Below are 20,494 nucleotides of genomic sequence, written 5' to 3' on the forward strand. Positions count from 1 at the left end.
GACTTGTCGAAATGCGTTTCGAAATGATCAACAAAGGCTCTCGCGCCACAGTAAGCGCGGCGCTTGAGGCCACATGCCGGAACATCCTGAGCGGCACTCTCGAGGAAAGACTCCAAGGATGGGTTTATGATGCTGATATCGATGTCTCCAGCAGCATTTGTTGTTGCTGAAAAGAAGGCTTCTCGGGTGATGGTGATTGGCTGAGAGCTGGGCCCTGTAGTGACGGTCTTGATCGTGCCGCGTGCAAGGTCCGGAATAATAGTGCCTTGGCTGCCCGGGGTTTTCGTTTAGAATATGAAGGTCTTACAACATATGGAAGAAAACTATACGCACAATTGAGAAGCGGGTGGGAGAACGCTGACAGGATTGACTCCTATTTGGCCAGTTGCGGTGGGGACTACTACACCAACTTCAACCCTAAGTGTAATGGTGGGAAGGGCGATGGCTAGGTGTAGCAACAGCGATGATAAAAGCGTGGCTTAAATCCTGGACCGAAGAGAAGTGATCCTTGCGTAAGCCATGGTGATGAATTAACAACTGAAAGACTTTGTTTGGGTTGATGAGTGACATAGGAGAAAGCTAGTTTCACTAAGGGTGTAGGCTAGTTTTATAGACGTGACAAATGCCTTACGCCAAAGTCTCGAGGCAAATGTGCACACATGTCAATAGCCTCTTAACCCCTAAAATGAAAGGCCGAGTTCATCACTCGATGGCATCCTCCAACAGACAGTAGTGGCTCCAGCCTCCCATATGCCAGCCCCCAATACAACGAGGAAATCAAGACTAACAAGCATTTCAAAAGCTCCAAAAATATCATTGATCGTGATTTTGTTTTCTAGACGCATTTATTACCAGTAGGACGTAAGAGTTGGAACTGAAATTAGCTTGGCTATGGGCACCGCCTCGTGTTGGTTGGGACAGATAAGCTGAGCCATTTGGGGGTGGTTGATTGGACATCAACCGCGCCGGTCGAGCAACCGTGGGGCGATGTACTCATCCAGCGTATCCGACTAAGTCCAAGACTTTCAAGGTTGGTTCGGAGTATACCCGGCACAGTAGGCTAGGTTTTGACCTGTGACGTAGCCTCCAGCATGCCGATAACACGTATGCTTTCGGCCAAGAGAACCCCCAATAGAACGCCGCCTCAGCCCTGCGGCATAGTGTCGTGCGCCAGTCGAGGGGCCATTGTTGGGGGTTTTTTTGGTTCGAATTCTGCAGCATGTATCGGCTTTGGGGGGGAAATGGCCCACGGAGAGGGCCCTCATGAGCGCGTCGTTTTTCCATGATGGAGATGCCTACAGTTTGTCTCTGCTGTAGTTGTTTGGTAGGGTCTCTACGGACCAGTGAAGACATATTTCCTAGCCTATCGTACCTGTAAAATGCTCCTTTGCGAGGAGATCTGTGCTTCAGCCCGGCCCCATTCTGGTCCAACACCGAACTCGTAGCATCACAAACAACCCGTAAAAGCTGGCTACTCATGAGGATTTCTACAAAGGTCGCAATAACTAAGAGGAACAATATGTTGATCCAGACTCGGGAGAACCAACAGAACCGGTCCGGAGCGGCGGTTACACATCCAGTCGGAATGCCTAGTCCAATTGATGGCATAACACCTTTGATCGCGCAACTAGGTAACGTATCCTCCAGTGCAATAACCTGTTATAAGACCAAGTTTCTGGGGGCTAGAAGGAAAGATGTTGCATTGGGGGTTTATGGCAGAAGGATGTGTAGATAATGTCATGTACAATTTCGGGCTGGCTATGTATGGTCTGACAAGGAAAGAGAACGTATAAAAGTAATAGTGACAGCCGTGACGCTAAAGAGCTATCAACAAGAATCCATTCTTCTCATACGATCATCACCTTTTCATTCGCCTATATCTGTATTCCGCCCTGTTCTGTCACCGTTGTTATATCATGTCTCTCAAGATGAGTCTTTTCCATCTTGCATTTATTGTATCTTTGTTGACAGCCTGCCTTGCCCAGACGCCTGCATGGACCATCCACAATAGTTGCAGCAGGAAATTTAGCTTTCCAACATCGCGTCTTTCCTCAACGTCTACATCATAAATATTGAATGGCGGTTGATGCGTGCATGTCTGCATCACATAGGAGATATACTGCGGGAAGGACAGATTCACACGTCTGCAAGGTAGCACACTGTGGAAAGACACCTCTAAAAACCGGCCTATGACTGCTGAGGGATATGACTCCTCTATTTTGAAGTGCGACGATACGGCCTTCAAGGCAGGTTCGGGCGTTCAAGCGTCTAAGATGATTACAATGCACTCTAACGCTGTGAATCTCGCGCAATATATAGCTACTAAGCAGGAAAGTCCTGACGTCTCCATGAGAGACTACGTTGGCGAGACAATATACGCGTCCTCAACAGACGTCTGTACCTGGTTTATCAGCGCAGCGGTGGATGGAGACTGGTTACAAGTTGATGAACAAAGCCTACAAAAGGTCAAGTCTGACGGCTTCCGTGCTGGCCTAAACGGCGCGCCTCCCATCGACGGATTGAAAACCGTTGGTTCCACCTTTCTTTACGAGGCAAGAAAAGAGTCTCCAGTACTTTCAACGTGGGGACCTCGAGCTGACTCAAGCGTGTGGCAAAACAGGCAACTCACACAAATCAGGGTGGACTTCTGAGAGACGTCGTTACCCCGGAGCCATTTAAGCAACAAATCACCAGCTGCTACAATTGGCGTTGCGTAGTAGGAATGGCTAAAGAGCCTTCAATTCATGCTCAGGTAAATTCAGGTACGTTGTTACTACAGCAAGTTTAGATGTAAAGGAGTCGCGATTCAGCTACTGGCTATTTAATTCCTGATATCCCCTGGTCTAGTTGACAATACTAAAGCTTCCCAACAGATTCTATTGCAATGCTGGGCATCGCGCCCAAGCTGTGGACGATGAAGCACTACGTAGACGAAGAAGGTGTGGTTCACGACATCCTTAAAGCATAATCCTGTACTTCAAGGTCGGCTTCCGGAATGCCTCGGCTCACCTAAACATATCTATCCCATTAATAGCTTGAATCTTGACACCTTTTTTTTTGTTGGGGCCATAAGTTGAAGTGTTAAGTTTGTCAAGTTTATGTCTTCTTCTCTGCTTATTTAAAACATTGGGCACGTGAATACAGTCTGTGGTGCCTGAAGTGACGAGCTTCTACTAATTGACACCCAGGCAACATCACTTGTGCCAATAACAAAAATGGGGTCAGTGACCTTTCTCAAATTAATGACTTCTAGCTTAAGTAAGATGGCGATTGGAACAGACCATTGGGATTTCGTTACGTTCTCATATACCCATACATCTTGTCCGGTAATTGACCAGTGAAACGCAAAGACTGCAATTTTCTGGTTGGTTTATGTTGGTCGTTGTGACAGTAGCCCAAGATTGTCCCGTGTTGGTGGTACCTCGCTGCGCCAACCTACTGCAGCCAAAGAGAAATGGAGAAAAGGGGGGAAACTCCACCAACTTCGATATATGAAAATGGCGGGACGTTTGCACCCGCCTAACACCTGGTTCCTTCTTCATTCCTTCTCTTACGTCTCTTCCTCTGCACATTGATTGAGCTGATTCAACGACGTTTCGTCTTTGCCAGCGCACCATTGTAACATCAGACTCTACTTTTGAAACATGTAGAGAACTTTTTCTGAAGTCGTCAGTCATGGATTCCACTCCTAGATCACCCTTCTTCATGGCTCCTTTGGAAGTTCGACACCAAGTTTATCGAATACTATGGGGCACAGAGACGCACTCGTTTCTGCACGAAGGACAGTTGAATATCATGCCATGCCAAGGGGAAGATGACATTCCTTGGCGAAGGCCGCACAGCGAAACCAAGGCCAACAACACTCGGTGGATTCGTCGAGTGGACTCGGATTGGGGCTCCCACTGGAAATGCGAGGAGGCTTACCTCGATGGGATCGGACAACCGGAACAGGCATCTCATATGCCCCTAATGCCATTTTTGCAGACGTCTAGGATGATGTAAGTAGATGCGGTATGTTTGAGTTCAAGTTGCTAATGATTTCTTCAGGTTCTCTGACGATATCAACTTTTTGTCTCAATCGACCCAGTGCATCCACATGACCCGACTTAAAAACTATTGGTCACGTCCTGTGTACACCTCCATCGATCAACAACACGGCCTCGTCCACAAGCAGCAGCTCACAGGGTAGGAGACAGTGGCCCCTCGTCAAGTCTGTGCAGAACATCAGCCTCACATTGCGCCGCTGCGCATGCTCAGCACACTCTTTGTACCCAGCTATTCAAAGCCGTCAGGCAACAATATCCGATGGTTGGAGGTGCAACCTAAGATCCCGGCGACACCGTTTGCCACCCCCGAGGGGTGCGGATACAAGCGGGAACATGACCAGTGGATGCGCATCTGGCCAGCACTTCTGGAATTGCCTTACTTGCAGCGGTTCACTCTCTGGCTCGACCACAAAGAGGAGCTCAACTGGGATGTGGTCGGCGAGAGGGATACGTTGCAGAACTTATCAGACATAATGCCCACTTTAAAGAGTCGCAACGTGCGAGTTATCGTCAAGCTTCCTGAAGTATGTGATGAGGAGCTCAACACGGACGGCGAGCATTTCATCAAAGAGCTACCGGAGTTTGAACTCCAGAGACGTACGCATCTCCCACTGGTTAAAATCCCACAGAATGGAGTAGGGGACTACGTGGTTAGCTGGAACCACAACAAGGACAATGGGCATGCGCCTCCTGAACTTCGTTACCTCCAGGAAAGCTATTACGGTATGCTCAATATTGATGTGTTTCATCTTTTGGAATATGATCTGAACAGTTTCGAGTTCAGAGAGCATCCTCTGTTGGGTCTAATTTTTCAAAATGACCATGACCTCATCCAAGCCCAATACTGATCCGCTGGATTGAAGCATGGAAATGCGATTCGACGTGAGAGAGATGGACATGGACGACAGGACCTTCGTCCGAAGCGTCCGGCCCTGTTGGCCGCTGCGTGATTTTACGGTCGAGCGCAAGCACGACTATGACGACGCATGCCCCGAGACCATAATGAAAGCTGCAAAGCAGCTCATAGACACCTTGCGGTCACCGACTGCCGTCACATTCCGGCATACTCCATGGGGATGGGGACTGACTGTGTCTTGCATTTGGCCACTTTCACAAGGTTTATTGGAGATGGGGCGATGACTTTATGAAGGACCTGAAATCGCTCGCTGGCCAGATTGACAACGGGGCGTTTCCTCACTTCGAGGCTGTGTTATTCATTCACTTCGAATACTGCAATAATCAACTGGCAATGTAGCTATTTGCTGCAGGGCAACATTACTCGAGCCGTGCTCGCTGAAGGGGGAAAGGCACGTGGGCTGACATGACACACGTTGTGGACTGCGATGAAGTGAATGTTGTCCGGACTGTAGTGGAGATATATCTCGACGCGGAAATCTTTTGCAGGCTGGAAGATGAGGTGCACGCCTTGGTTCAGCGAGAAACGAGAAAGAGGAGGATAACGAGGTGACGAGGCGGTAGCTTAGGGAGCAGATAAAGGAAATTGGGTTTCTCGCGGATGAGACAGAGAAACCAAAGGCAACAGGACAAGATGCCAGCTACAAGGACAACTTTGACAGTGGTATGGACGGATATGAGACTTATGAGGCGCCGACCAGTCAATCTGATATTCGAGCAGGAGGCATGCGATGTAGGTTACGGCGCTTAGAAAGCCTACGGGGCTTAGGACGGTCCCATTCTTGACCCATATGGGTATGGCGATGCCGAGCCTCTTAGTGATGATGATTGGCAGGATGGTAAGAAGAATGACTTTGACGGCTTCAGGAGTTTACCATATGTCCATGAAAGTATGGAGCTTCACTGTCATTTGGGCTTGTTGACAGGCGTCTCTTTGTTTGAGCACAAGGGTGGCTGGTCCATCAAAGTCACCCAAGTCGATGCAACCAAACCTAGCTCGGACAACCGCTAGAGGAAGGGCCGGGACGGGCGGGAGTGACGGGGCCGGGAAGCGATTGTTTGCACGCAGGTTTTCTCGAGCTGCGCTTGGAATTGGCGCGCATTTCAATTGTTTGCTCCTTGGCGGTTGGTGATGAGAAGCGATGTGCACGCATCTGCATCTGCATCTGCATCTTCTGGGGAGGGCCATCCGAACAGGGGAGGCAAGTGACGGACGGTACAGTACGATTGATTGTAGGCGTTGATCCCGGGAGATGTAGTTTACCAGCCGGCGGAAATGGAGCATGTGGTCCTTGACCGAGAGGTGAACATGGGTCTCTTCAGGTGAATGAAGGAGGTCCAGGGTTGAAGAGCATATTCATCACGTCTCGACCAAGGCTATTGGCGGCTGGCGGTTTTGGGCGGCGGGGTCGTGGTTGGTTGCTCTTGCCTGTTTGGGATGCATGGCAATCTGGGCTTCCAGATCTAGACGAGGAGAAAATGCCAACCACAACGACTGGATGTTCTTGACTCAGTCGCTGTCAACGTCCAACGACAACAACCCATGCAGCAGCGACAACATTGGTCTTCGGAGACTCGACCAGATACCGGCAAAGAAAGCGAGGTTCCGCGGCCAGATCAGGAGGCCGACAGCATGGCCGTGGCCAGTTCTACCTATTGGGTTGCAGATCCGGCCTAGTGGTCCAGCATTCTATGTGCATTGCAGAAGTCAGGAACAGGTAAGTGGGGGGAGGAATAGGTGTGCAGCTTGGCGGATGGACGGTATTGTAACCCGATACATGGGCAGGACGAAGGGCATATGTGGTGAAGATATGAGGGGGGAGAGAGATAGAGAGAGAGAGCGCGCTTCATGTTCCGCTTGTCGATCCGATATTTAGTATTGGACACTGATGGAGCAGAAGCTTGGGCGAAGGAAAGCCTCAAAAGGTAAGAACTGCTGGAGGAACGAGGGAAAGCCCTGGCTGCTGGCTGGCTTGCCAACTCGCTTACACGCTACGGAAAGGTAGACAGTCAGTTGCAGTGCCTGAAAAGGAAGCAGCGGGCGGCGGGTGGCTGGCCCTGGCTTGGTTTCGTTGCGGTAGGTACGTACTGCCGATGTTGTTGCTAGTGTGGGAAGCCTTGGACGCACAGATGTACATAGTGGGGAATCACTTGCTGGCCCCCAGCCAATGGTGCGGTTCAAATTGCCGCCCGTCATGACCAAGGACCAACGGGGAAGCAACCCCCACTGGAGCTTTCCCTCACCGAGGCCTGCGAATCACATTTCCCCGCCGGGGTCTCCCGTCTTCGTCGACCGCCTTTGCCAGCCCAGATTTACCTGCTCCCTCTTCTCGCCGTTGACAATGTACCTAGTTCACCATAACAGCCGTCGACCATCTGTCAACCACATTTCTCTCCCGTCACATCAACATTGCCCGCTGCCATTCGACCGCCACCACCCAAACCAAGGAAATCAGCCGCCCCCAATACGCACCTGTCCACCATGTATGCCGGCCCACGCAGCTTCTGCAGGGCCTCGCTTTGCAGCTCCTACAAGACCGGTCCCAGTTGTTGGTCAATTCCATCGCGACGTCTCCATCAGCGGTCGGGTTGATGGCATGGTCACATCTCGGGCTATCCTCCTCACATCAATCCCACGTTCCCCCAATGACAGTTGGCGCCAGAGGCACTGGGAAGGCACCCCGGCCCTTTGCCTCGTTTCCTCGCATGATCGGACCAACAAACCAGCTTGCAGAGGTAGCCCAAACACAAATGTGATCATGAGCAACGTCGACATCCAGGCTGTGTGAGGCCACGCCCGCAATCCCACTTGTCCCACCGACAGCTCCGGGTACACAAGCTTCTCCAGCGGACATAATCCGATGCCGTCTTTGCCGTTATTCGGCTGCCTAAAGCACACCGCAAACGGAGCTCGATTACCTTGAAGGCGTCAACAACCACAGGCGCTGCGGACGACTCTGCCCAACTCGTCTTCCGCTGATCACACTCATGGCTCCGGGGCCAACGCATCCATCCCGCTTCTGATCCCTGACCACTATCTTCGATAGGTCTCTGCCGAGCACACGGCCGTACGTACCTTTGCTCAAGAGCTTGCAGCGTGCAGCGTTCTCCTGCATGCCACCCACACCTCTAGCGCCTGCGCAGAGGCCTGCATTGTGTGACATCCGCCGGCGGGGAACGGCCAGAATCGTGGCCAGCCAATATTAAAGTACGGTCAGCCGCTGGGCCTATTGCCTTTCACATTTTGTGCCATCCGAGCCAAAGAAGCCCTTCGTCCCTCTTCTGATTTTTGATTGCACGACCCCATAGCGGCCGCAGCCAGTTGACCCCTCCACATGGCATGCATATTCGCCGCCTTATTACCCATCCTATACACCCGCAAGTGCCACCACACACCCTTGATTGAATGCCCGTTTCGACCGAATCTGTCAGCAACGTGACGGAACTGTCAACACTTGTGCTCATCACGCCGGCCACACCCTCTGAAATCGAGCCATTGGGACCTCTCCACTTCGGAGCGTCTCCGATCTTACTTCCATATATCCCCTGCGATCGCCTCGAGCCCGCGGGTGGGCACGCGTCTGTCCAACTTCTTGCCCCGTCTCTCGTTACACCATTGTAGCATCGCCTCTGCTGCTCACGGCCCCGACTCGGAGGGATCTCGCATTCCTTCAACCTTGCTATCTCGTTGTCATCGAAAGCATCTCCATAAGGCGAACCGACTCGGTCAGAACGATTTCCCATAGCAAGGCCTACCAGCCAACAAAGAGCCGCCACTGCTGCTGTATGACCTCCAAGGCGCCTACAATTCACATATCGCAGGCTCGCTCCGTATGTCGACATAACCTATGATCCTCTGCGCGCAGTCGCTTCATCGCGCAGCTTGACTCGAGCTTCACCTCTTTGCAACCATGGCCACTCGTATCCGCGACATGGCAGACGCTGCTAGCAGGACGGCAGCACAACTAGCTAAACGCATCGCCATCACTCCCCAGCCTGACAGCCCGCCTGGCTTGATCGAGGCTTTGACCGTGGACCCGTGGAGCAAGTCCGGGAAGTACGGACTGGGATGGACCTACTTCGCTCTGGCTCTCATGGGAACAGTCCTCCTCATGCGATTCTGGCACTTTTGGCAGGACAAGATCCGGCAAGCCATCTACAAGCAAGAAGTGGAGGACTATTATGCCAACTTGTACAACACCGACCCCGAATACGTTCACGCAGTACACACTGGACAGGCGCAACAATTCTTCCCCGACTCAGAAGGACTTGGAGAGAAGCAGTTCAAGCCCAAAGCCCACTTCGCCTCTGTTGGCTTCGTCAATGACACACTGGCCCTCTTCCGATGGGTCTTTTATCGACCCATCCCTGATTTTGTCTGGGGCAGCCACCGCTTCACCTTCTCCTCCCTGGCCGTCATTACTTGTGGTCTCATCGCCCTGGCGTTTGTGACACTTTATTGCTTCCTACAGCAGCCGCTCTACTGGCAAAGCATTCAGTTCGGCTCCCCACCCGTTGCTATCCGAGCTGGCATGATTGCCGTCGCCCTTACGCCCTGGATCATCGTGACGAGCATGAAGGCGAACGTCATGTCCATGCTCATCGGCATTGGTCCTGAGCGTCTCAACGTCTTTCACCGATGGGCAGGCTACCTTTGCCTTTTCCTGTCTCTGGTCCACACGATTCCGTTTTACATCCAGCCAGTCTGGGACGATGGTGGCATGGACGTCTTCTCGCGTCTTTTCCCTGGCGGAAGTGGCGTCATCTACGGCACTGGCATTGCCTGTCTTGTTCCTCTGGTGTGGCTTTGCGTCGCATCTCTGCCATTCATCCGCCGTATTGCTTACGAGCTCTTTGTCATGCTCCACGTGCCTGTTGGCATGGCCTACGTTGGACTCTTGTTCTGGCACACCAAGAACTACTTGGCGTCTTGGAACTATCTCTGGGCAACGGTTGGCATCTGGGTGTTCTGTTACCTCATCCGCCTGGTCAACCTCAACTGGACGAGACCGTGGCGGTTGAGCTTCATGGTGGGTGACGAAGCCGCCATCAGTCTCCTTGCCGAGAACGCAATTAAAATCACTATCCCAACCCAGATGCGGTGGAAGCCTGGGCAATATGTCTACCTCCGCATGCCGGGCGTCTCGTTCTTCGACAATCACCCCTTCACCATCTCCTCGCTCTGCAGCGAGGATTTCCCTTCCGAGTACGGTGAGCAGTATCGAGACTGTATTCTGGTCTTCAAGCCGTACGGTGGCTTTACCCGGAAGGTCCTCGACATGGCCATCGAGAAGGGCCCATTCCATACCTATCGTGCGTTCTTAGACGGGCCGTACGGAGGTATGCGCAGGGACCTCGCTGCCTTTGATACCTGCATTTTGATTGCAGGCGGAAGCGGCATCACGGCGCTGATGTCGCAACTACTCAACTTAATCAAGCGTATGCGCGATGGAAAGGCCATCACAAGGAAGGTGGTCGTAGTCTGGGCTCTCAAGAGACTCGAGTCCATGGACTGGTTCCGCGAGGAGCTTCGGATTTGTCGCGAATCTGCACCTCCGGAGAGCGTCACTTGCAAATTCTTTGTCACTTCAGCTGTGCGTAACCGAGCCATGATGATGGGAGGGGTAGACCGCACCGCGCCTCGTGCTCTGAGTCATCTTTTCCACGACAAGTTGGACGGTTTCGTGGCAGGCATCGCATCGAAGCGCAACTCTGCTCTGATTCAGTCTGTGGCACAAGGCGATCCAGATCGCGAACAAGAGTTGCGCGCCGAGCAAGAAGACAGAATTACAGCTCTGCCACAACAGAAGTACCTGCAACCTCACCAATATCCTCCTCCACCACCAGGACCGCCACCCTCGAACCGGTACTCTGCCCAGGAGGAGTCATTACGGAAGCTCGAAGGCCGTGAGCACGGCGATGAGGAGGACAGAGACGCGAAGAAGCGCGAGTTCCACTTCCCTCCTATCAACACCAAGGGCGAGGTGCCTCACTTCAATTACGCCCCGGCATCACCTCGTAAGGTACCCGAAACAGTTCAGCCGGACTCAGATGTTCCATTGCGACCCCCCGAATTGGCACATTTGAGGACTACCAACCTCCCGGGCGCCGGCCAACCTCGTCCGACCAGCACGTTTGGCCCGCCCTCGGGCTTCGACTTTGGCTTCCCCGAGACCCCAACCGAGTTCCAGAAGAGCCTGATGCGCTTCGCCTTCCCCGTACCGCATCAGATTGATGGTGGTTGGTCTGTTGAGTACGGCCGGCCGGACCTTGGTTACATGCTTAAGGAGTGGGCTACCGGAGGTGCCGACGGAAGGGGCATTCTTGGCCGCCGAACGGCTGTGTTTGTGTGCGGGCCCCCCGCCATGCGCGTTGGCGTTGCGAATACAGTCGCGCGACTGCAGGCGGCGATTTGGGGCGACGACATGTTGGAGGAGATTTATTTACATACCGAGAACTACGCCCTCTGAACAGTGAAGTGGGGTCTGTATTTGTAATGACTGTACGGGAAATACTTGGCGTTCTATACCACTGGTGATAGTTGTTGCTTTTTGATGAAGAATTTTCATAATATCAAACAGTTCCGGCAGGGCGTTTTCACGAATTTTGTCGATTCTCTCCATCATCGTTGGCTTCAGGGTGATGACTTTCACGCTGAAGTTGGATCCTCACCCAGAGTCGCATGGTAGGAGTATACTTGGATAGACGATGAGTTTTATGTATGGAGCCTAGTATGTCTAGATGGAAAACGCTTTCTATTGAACAAAATGACTTCAATGGATTATTGGACCGAGAACGCGTACATTCTCTTTGAGATACTAAGGACTTGGGAGTGAATGTAACGACTCCCTAGTCGTGAACTCATTCGCGTATATCAGCAATCACATCATGCCTCTCTTCATCGCCTTTCCAAGTTCACTGATGATGAATGATGGGCTACCAGATGCAATGCGTAGTTGCACTTTTCCATAATGGGATGAAATTAGTTGACACTCTGCTTCTTTAGACAGCTCAATCATCTTGGATACTGGCAAAACCACAGGCTTGAGAGCCAGTCTTGACTGAAGTATCTGCATATACTGTTTCTCTCTCCAGCATCTTCTCTTGGGGAGAAGGTACGAAGGTGTAAATTTGCCTGCTCTGCGTTCAAGATTGCATATATCCATCTCTATTAAAGTCCAATCATTGACAAACTGATCAGATCTGCAGCCACCTTAGTCACCCAAGTTCTATATTGTCTCACTAGACTCTTTCCAATATGACGTTTAGCCAGAGGAACGCGGAACTACCAAGCAATCATAACGTGGGCCAAAGCGAGATTTCAAGTCGGCAAAGGGGCCGGATTATGAGTCACTAAGCAATCAATACGCCCGCGTGTGGTTCAATCTCTCGTCTTTACTTAGTCGTTGCAACACCTTACCGGTAGTATCTCCAGTATGGGTGCTGTTCCATCTGGCCGTCTTCATCATAATCAATCACGACACCCTCGGGCGGCTTTCCAGACTCCCGATCCCGACGTCTGTTCTCCCTAATGTTCATGACGGTCACGAAAGCGGCACCGACGCCGGTCCAGCACGTGGCAGCAAAGAGCGTCCAGAACCCCGTCTTGTAGCTGGGCCCGTCGGTCGACGGGAAGAGGTACCCGGTGGCGATGCCCATGGTGCTTCCAAACGACTGGAACAGCCCAGTCGCGATGCCCTTCTTGATGTCTCCGCAGCAGTTGCTCGTGATGTTCCCGACGCTGAGCGTGACGCCGGACAGGATCCCCGAGGTGATGAGGAACGTGGCGCCGTACCTCGCGCGCGCCGCCGTGTGCGGCAGCACGGCTAGCAGGAGGTCCCCGGTGGCCGCGACGGCGGAGCAGGCCACCAGCAGGCCCGAGCACGACTTGAGCCTGTCGCTGGCGTAACCCACCACGAAGACCATGACGAATGCGACGCAGTACGGCGGCGCCGTCATCAGCTGCGCCTTGATGTTGTCGTACCCAAACGTGGCCACGATGATGGGCGTAAAGGTGGCGATGGTGTACGTCTGGAGCACTTGGCCCATGTAGATGGCGATGTTCAGCGCCAGCCGCCAGTCCCGGAGCTGGTTCGCCGTGTGCCTCCAGTTCACCCTGCCATGCGTGCGGTTCCCGTCGTTCATCATGCGCCAGGTCGCGACGTCGCGCTCTCGCGGAGTGAGCCACTTGGTGTTGTGCGGACGGTCGGGGAGGACCCAGAGGCAGAGGATCCCGAACAGAATCGTGATGATGCCCTCGATGAGGAAGAGGGCTTGCCAGTGCTTGACGCGGGGGTTGGGTATGTTGGAGACTCCGTACGCAACCCAACCGCCGAATGCGCCAGCAAGGGGTGTTGCTGAGAGGTAGATGCTGATCCGACGGCCCCATTCCTGATTGCAAGTCAGAGTATGGTCACAGATGGCTACGGGGGGTCAGCTACCGCTCGTGGGTAGAGCACAGTCGTCAGATACGGTGCGCCCGAAATGAAGGCGGCTTCGAAGATGCCCAGAAAGAACCGGATGGCATACATTCCCTGCGGACTCCCGGCCACCGCTTGAAGCGCTGCGAAAATGCCCCAGATAATCTTCAAGGTACTGTAAGCTCCCTGTGCCTTGCTTGGATTTTCACACCCTGAAGAGACTTACCATGGCTGTAGCCAGATACAACGAGGGACGGAAATACCTCATGCCAATGTTGGTGAACAAGTCGGCAATGGCGGTTCCCACGAAGAACATGCTGACGGCGAGCGAGAACTGCCTGCTGGAGAACCCGAGGTCCTCCCTGATCCCCATCAACGCCGCGTTCCCTAGAGCTCCGCGGTCCAGCCAGGTAAACATGTAGAGGATCAGGAGGAACGGAGGAAGACGTATGTCAATCTTCCTCCGGACCTTCTTCACCTCCTCTGGCGTGACCGGCGGGTCGAGATTGTTCATGCGCGCCACGATGTCGTCTTCATCGCTGTCGGTCAATTTGGGAGTCTCCAGGTGCACCCTGCTTATTTCCTCTTCCACCGGGCTATATTTGTCTCTCCTGTCGGCCTTTGAGGCCGTCTCTGAGTCGACCATGTTGCTAGTCGTCGCTTTCCGGGCTTTTGGGTCTCGTTCGCAGAGGCCTGGACCCCAATGTTGCTCGCTACGATGGGTACTAAGATGGCCAAGCCTTGCTAAATGTCCAGGAAACACGTCGTCGTGTTCTAGGTTGGACCGATCATTATAAATGGTTGGCAGAGAACAAGCTTTCCGTCTTATGAAACCATCGAACCCTATTGATACTCCGTCGAGCCGTGCCCTCCCGGCCTGTGAACACAACAGCCGACTTCCCCATCCATTCCCCCGCACACATGCAATGCCAACCAGCATTTACACTCTCGCGTACGTGACTTGCATGAAGCTTGATTAGCACGATAAGGAATACTAATCTGATCCACGAGTGTTCTTCGAAAACGGTGTCGATCACTTTCTTGATTCAAACTCGCGTGCTGAAGCGGGGGTAGCATGGTCTCTCGCGATTGCTTACTGGGCTAGCTCCCATTCTCCGATGTGTAAAGAGTTTCCGGCGTAATTGTATATTACCGCCGACCGCCTGCCTGTCGTGGCTGTTTGGGATGACAAAAGTTCGCTCTTTGAGTTTTGCGTTGTCTGGTGAGGCAGCTTGCATTGGCCGGCTGCTCAGAATCGTTGCACGTGTATCTCGGTACATTCAACCCAATCACCACCAACCTGAGAGAATGCAATGCCAGAGCAGCCAGTTACATTCGAGTTTCATTGGTCAAGCTCATTGCCAGAGGTCGAGGTGCGCTACCAAACAGATCGTGAATGTTCAACTATTCCCTGAGCAGATAACGATCCTTACTTCTCACAATGTGATCTATATCGATAGCCTCGCTAGCGCTGATATTTCAGATACCTGGTTTACCAGCAGATGGAATACCAATTATACGCACCGCGTCATTGAATATGGTCAAAAGATGTTAGGCCAAGTTGAGGATGAGCTCATATAGTTATGCTAGTAACCAGACGCATGCTGGATATATGGTGTGCGCCTTTTGCTTGTCTCGGTGACCGGTAAGATATCAAGTCTGGCAAGGACAAGATTGACTCTGAGTTACGAACTTAACCAGGCAGTAGACCAAATCATTCACAGAACTTCGGCAAACATATAAAGTCGCCACTTGATTTGTGTTGCATCACCCCATCAGCATTAATACAACACTTAGATTCAGAATAGGCAAGAGCACGTTTGGGCTGCCACACAGATTTATTGCTTCGATCTCTGCTTTAGCTCACCACGCTCCTTGACCAAGTCAGACATACGGCTGCCCACATCGGAATCGAGTGCCTTGAATCCTTTGACAACTCCTTCGCGATCTCCCTCGCCCAACTCCTGGCTCATCTTAAACTTGCCCTCCAGTCTGTCGATGATGATTTCAATACCAACGATTGCCATTTTCGAAAGCTCAATGTATCGCTCCGGAGCATCCGTCACTTTCCACGGCCCAGGACGGTCACCTTTGCTTGTGTACCCCATAACCGACATCTCCCCGTGTTGCGAGAGGTCGTGAATCTGCCGAGCTAAGAAGCTGGAAGTTTCTTCGGACTTGGACTCGTAGTAGATTTTGGCACGTCCATATGCCTGCACGGCGGCGTAGTTCCAGGTCGGTACGACTTTGCCCGTGGTTGGTTTGGTCTCGGTGTAGAACTTGGGCGTTACGTAATGATGAGTCGGTGCCGTGAAGAGAACTAGCACTTCCTGATCAAGGACGTTGCCGGTTCCGGTTCGGTTGTCCGCCGACAATGACTCGATCATTGTCTTACTTTGAGGGTTTGCGCGGGCCAGGTGTCCTCTCAAGACGCCAAGCTCAGTCTCGCTGGAGTCATCCTCTACATCCAGAACCCATGGAATGTGGCTGGATTGAATGAAAGGCTGGGACGTGGAAGCGATGGCCGTAGTCAGGACGCCGAGAGGAAAGTCCTTAATGAGCTGGCGAAGAGCCGGGATGCTGTTTTCTGCGTGAACCGCGCGGAGATACATCTTGCAAGTGGCAGGTGAAGCTCGTTGGGAAACGGTCGTGTGACTCGTGTCAAATCTGCAATGTTGAACGGATATATTCGATGAGGCCGTAGCTGAGTCAACGACGGCGGATTGCGTCGGCCCGCCGGTTTTATAGAACCAGGTGCCTCATACCACGGTGACATGTATCTGAAAGGGCGTGCGGCCCACTATTTATTGTTCCCGATGCTAAGTTTGGAAGTTTTCGCCTGGGCGAGCGCTATAATCCAAGCGCCATTTCATAGATTTGTCTGATTTTACGTATTCGCAGAATACGACAGTTGGTTTTTCGGGACAGCGTTCAGACGGGTACTGTTTTACTGCTGAGGTTTTCTCTTATGAGCATGCCAAACTCATTACATTGAGGCTCATATGTCAGCCTTCTGATTACCAATCGTCGAATCGGTGGTGAAATTCAACGCATGTCAGACTCCATGCTTCAAATCAATTTTCCTATCTCTGAGGGCTGGCATAAGTTGAATAGCCTCATGTACAATTGCAGGGGCAATCTGTGACGCTTGTCTGGTCCAAGATTGTTTTCAATAGCATCGTACTGTATTCAGGGTACGAAGATTACAAACCTGCGTTGCAGTCATAGACTTGTTCTACTGGTTCAATACCAATAAAGGGAACCCCGATGTCATTGCATCCTTCGGGAACCGGACCGGGCCAAGAACGCAAAAGGTAGATAAGGCGAGTGTGGAGCTGGGGCCGTGAAGGTCCGGCATGCCGGCAGCAGCCGGGCCGGGCCGGTGGACCCTGGACACGGGCGATGAGCGCAACGAAAACGGCTTGATCTGTAAGTCTACGCCATAGCATATGTTTTCGAGTTCTTAACAGCAACATTAACAGGAAGTGTGGATTCTTTAAATACGCTCTGTCTCGTCGTGATTATTCGAATTGGTGCTCGCGCGAAATGGGGAAGCCTCCAGAAATAGATTTACTCAGAACTCACCATCTGAAAGCGATGCTCACACTTTATACTCCTGTCGATGTAAAGACTAGCATGGGTAAATAAGAATTATAGCCGAAATTGTACCAAAACAATCGCATTGTGCACGTAGTTGAAGTATCATTGCACCTCCATGAGGGTAATCTCGGATGGATCTATGCAGGTGATTCTTTCAGAACAGCCTGCACGTGTAGCCAGGAACTGTTCCAATTCCTGGCCATTCTTGACTCGGTGCTGGTGGTCTTCTTAATCCTGGAATGTCATCTTTCATTTTCGAAAATGCAGGTCATACGTTGCACCATCTGTTTACTTGATTATTTTCAACAGGGGTAATTCACTGACCAAATTTGGTGTGTTATTCTGTCGGTTTCTGGGTTAAGAGATTCTTTCATCATTGGCCCTTCTCCTGTGTTCGATCTGTCGTGCTCGAAGAAACAAGCTGATAGAAATCTCTCCACAGAGATATCGCAGGGAATCTTCTGGACCTGTAGGCTAGGGAATACGGACCTAGGGCTACCACTTCGTACATCAAAAGTTCACGCCAACCCCGTATTTGGATCTTGCGTTTTCTGGCACAAGACTCAGGTAGGACTTGAGACGTTGAGAAGGCTGATGGCATTGTATTTTTCTTTCACCTTGCTTTCTAAAATGTTCAAAAAGGAACAACCAGGATCTTTCTCCTGAGAAATTTGTTCTTCGTAGCTCTAGTCTCATCTTTCGACCCCGCAAACGATTCGCCTCGTCTTTACCGAGGCGGGTCTCCGGCCGGCTGGTCTCATCACCAACGGCCTTACAACCACCCGTAGCTTAACCAGCGGCGCGGTGCCTTTATCCGAAATTGTCGTGCCAACTAAGGATTTCCCACCAATGGGCCTATGCCGAGCACTGCGCTGCGACCTTGTTTAGGTTCTTCCCCGCACTTCCCCAAAAGCCCCAACACTCCCCCACGCGATCTTGCACCAGCTTGGACGCCAGACCACTTTGCGGTTAAGTCATCATATGCACTCTCACCGGGGCCTTTTCCGACGCGGGTGGGGTTGCGATCTATAGTAATCTATTTTCCGAATCTATTAACTTTTTTCTCTAGCAAAAGGGCATTGCCTGGTCTCTGAGGTGCACTGAGTCCAATCTAACTTTTCCGTCTGATGAGGTGTTCACCCGAAAAGAAGTAGGAATGCCTTCATCGTCTCCACTTGTACCGCATCCTTGGAGTGAGGTTGTGGATCGTTCGAAGCCTTTAAGATGGGTAACGTTGCCCTCCAGCTTCTATGTTTGGGTTCTTCCACACGAAGGCATTGTATAGTGTCGTTGCATTGCATCTCTGACGGTTCCTAACCATGCGTTTCTCACGGGCATTCACACTCCTTGCAGTTGTTACTGGAGTGCTCTCCTACGGGGTCGAGCTGCCGGCCGGCGTTCCCAGATCTTTGGAAGAGTTCCGTGATAAGCACCCCTACACGCCCCCTTCCCATGGGTGTGGTCGTAAGACTATCCAGATTCGTGCATCCCGTAATGCCACAGATGATGTGTCGGAGGACTTCAAGAGGGGTCTTGAAGAGGCCAATAACGGCGGCACTCTGTATCTGCCCAAGGGTAAAATGTTCGTCATCGCGAAGGCTCTCGACCTGACCTTCCTCAACGATGTTCATGTTCGGTTGGAGGGTGAGATCAAGGTAGGATAATGGTCAGAGGACAAGCCTTATGATGGTTTACTAATAGATGGTGTAGTTTACGGATGATGTCAAGTACTGGCAGGTATGTGGTTGAACTTCTCGCTCGCCTCAGCTTTTCTAAGATATTGATTCTTGCTTTCAGACCAACGCTTTCACACATCCTTTCCAAGTAAGCCTTGCTTCCTCCTAGTACATGATTTATGGATAACCAACCCAGCCGAGTAGAAATCCATCATGTTCTGTGAGAAGCATTTTAGTCTCTTTCGCCCACATGCAGTATTCTTATGAGTTTTGTAGGGAAATGGGGCGGAAAGGACATCAAAATCTATGGTGACGGTGTCATCAACGGACAAGGGTACGGTGATCCCGATATCAAAATCTCGCCGCTGATCTGACACTGTATATAGCCAACGCTGGTGGAACGAGTTTAACGCCGGAATCGGATCGTAAGTAATCCCGCTTGTCTCAATTCTATGTTGTGCTGATAGTTTTCAGAATTCTCGTAAGGTGTTTTCACAATCGGACGCTTGTTGTCTTATTGACTTTCGATTCAGAACCCTGATAACAAATACCTTCGACCTATTCTTTTCTACGTTGAGAACACCACCAACTTGGAAGTCGAGGGCATTCATATGAAGGATGCTCCTTGCTGGACCAACTTCATTGTCGGTTGTGAGTTCAAACTTTTATCTATCCCATTCTGTGTTTCTTATGCTAATTCCAAACCAGCGAGCAACATCGAGTATAGAGATGTAATTGCCACAGCCATCACCAATAACGGGAGCATAATTCCTAAGAACACCGACTTCTTCGACTCTTTAGACGTCCAGGACGTCAAAATTGAGCGCGTATGGGTAAACATTGACGATGACTGCTTCTCTCCTAAGTCGAACAACACGAACCTCTACGTAAACACCATGTACTGCAACGGTATGTTAATTTTTTGAGCATTCATTTTGATTTCCAGCTGACATTGTTCGTTCACAGGTACTCACGGCCAGTCCATTGGATCTCTGGGTCAATACCCTGGTGAAATGTCGTTCGTAAAAGATGTCCACGTTGAGAATGTTTGGATGTTGAACGGTGATGTAAGTTAACCTCCATATTCTGATCACAGTTTTCTTACCAGCTCTTAGTATTCCGGCGCCCGTATCAAGACTTGGGCTGGCCCTAACGTTGGCTACGGCTTTGTCGACAACATTACGTACAAGTGAGCCATACCTACACTCTGGAACAAGGACATTGAACTAATTTAATCGAAAGGAACTTCTGGGTCGCGCGAATGGATTACGGTGTCATCCTCGACTCCTGCTACTTCAACGTAAGTTCACTATGCCTTTCCTTCTGTGGTCTTGAAACCGGAAGCTGATTGTTAGTAGATCAATGAGACAACCTGCGAGCAGTACCCGTCTGGTATGAACGTTTCAAACGTTCTGTTTGAGAACTTCACTGGCTACACCAGCGGAATCTACGGCAACGCTGTCGCCAAGCTGACGTGCTCGACGAACCCCGACGCTGTCTGCCATAACATTAAGTTCAAGAACTTCAACGTCACTTCTCCCTGTGGCGGTGAGCCTGTGATCATTTGTGATGGCATCGACGGCGGCATCAACGCTCCTTGTGTCAGCATCGATAGTAATGAGGCCAAGGTAGCACTGGCGGCTAAGTGCCAGACTCCTCTTGCCCCAATTGATGGGAACCCTTGGTAAGGAGAATTACACAGGTATCAATACAAATACGGTAGCCTCAAGTTTAAAATGGTTGGTATCAGAAACCTATTGCCAGGTTGGAAGAATTATGCATTACGCTACTCGTGTTCAAATAGATAATAGTAAAAATAGTGAATGACATAAACTCC

General features: G+C 51.3%; 6 protein-coding genes across 6 annotated transcripts; 4 read left to right on the forward strand and 2 right to left on the reverse strand.

Annotated features, from left to right (window-relative positions):
- Nucleotides 1–3,993: 3,993 nt before the first annotated feature.
- ColSpa_02752 (uncharacterized protein) lies at nt 3,994–4,894 on the forward strand (the record flags this gene model as incomplete). Its single annotated transcript, XM_049268964.1, has 3 exons — nt 3,994–3,998; nt 4,048–4,185; nt 4,276–4,894. The coding sequence occupies 3 exons, from the start codon at nt 3,994–3,996 to the stop codon at nt 4,892–4,894; spliced, it is 762 nt and encodes a 253-aa protein (XP_049124921.1).
- Nucleotides 4,895–8,872: 3,978 nt separating this feature from the next.
- ColSpa_02753 (ferric/cupric reductase transmembrane component 7) lies at nt 8,873–11,431 on the forward strand (the record flags this gene model as incomplete). Its single annotated transcript, XM_049268965.1, has 1 exon — nt 8,873–11,431. One exon carries the CDS (start codon nt 8,873–8,875, stop codon nt 11,429–11,431), a length of 2,559 nt encoding a protein of 852 aa, XP_049124922.1.
- Nucleotides 11,432–12,377: 946 nt separating this feature from the next.
- Nucleotides 12,378–14,027, reverse strand: ColSpa_02754 (major facilitator-type transporter hxnP; the record flags this gene model as incomplete). Its single annotated transcript, XM_049268966.1, has 3 exons — nt 12,378–13,352; nt 13,403–13,567; nt 13,608–14,027. 3 exons carry the CDS (start codon nt 14,025–14,027, stop codon nt 12,378–12,380), a joined length of 1,560 nt encoding a protein of 519 aa, XP_049124923.1.
- Nucleotides 14,028–15,219: 1,192 nt separating this feature from the next.
- On the reverse strand, nt 15,220–15,993 carry ColSpa_02755 (uncharacterized protein; the record flags this gene model as incomplete). The annotated part of the gene is made up of 1 exon (XM_049268967.1): nt 15,220–15,993. One exon carries the CDS (start codon nt 15,991–15,993, stop codon nt 15,220–15,222), a length of 774 nt encoding a protein of 257 aa, XP_049124924.1.
- Nucleotides 15,994–18,300: 2,307 nt separating this feature from the next.
- On the forward strand, nt 18,301–19,850 carry ColSpa_02756 (putative exopolygalacturonase B; the record flags this gene model as incomplete). The annotated part of the gene is made up of 6 exons (XM_049268968.1): nt 18,301–18,636; nt 18,692–18,718; nt 19,191–19,308; nt 19,366–19,566; nt 19,624–19,724; nt 19,773–19,850. 6 exons carry the CDS (start codon nt 18,301–18,303, stop codon nt 19,848–19,850), a joined length of 861 nt encoding a protein of 286 aa, XP_049124925.1.
- Nucleotides 19,851–19,918: 68 nt separating this feature from the next.
- Nucleotides 19,919–20,345, forward strand: ColSpa_02757 (putative exopolygalacturonase B; the record flags this gene model as incomplete). Its single annotated transcript, XM_049268969.1, has 2 exons — nt 19,919–19,957; nt 20,016–20,345. 2 exons carry the CDS (start codon nt 19,919–19,921, stop codon nt 20,343–20,345), a joined length of 369 nt encoding a protein of 122 aa, XP_049124926.1.
- Between the last annotated feature and the right edge of the window lie 149 nt (nt 20,346–20,494).

This window comes from Colletotrichum spaethianum (genome assembly GCF_022836535.1).
Source record: "Colletotrichum spaethianum MAFF 239500 DNA, contig05, whole genome shotgun sequence".
NCBI lineage: Eukaryota > Fungi > Ascomycota > Sordariomycetes > Glomerellales > Glomerellaceae > Colletotrichum > Colletotrichum spaethianum.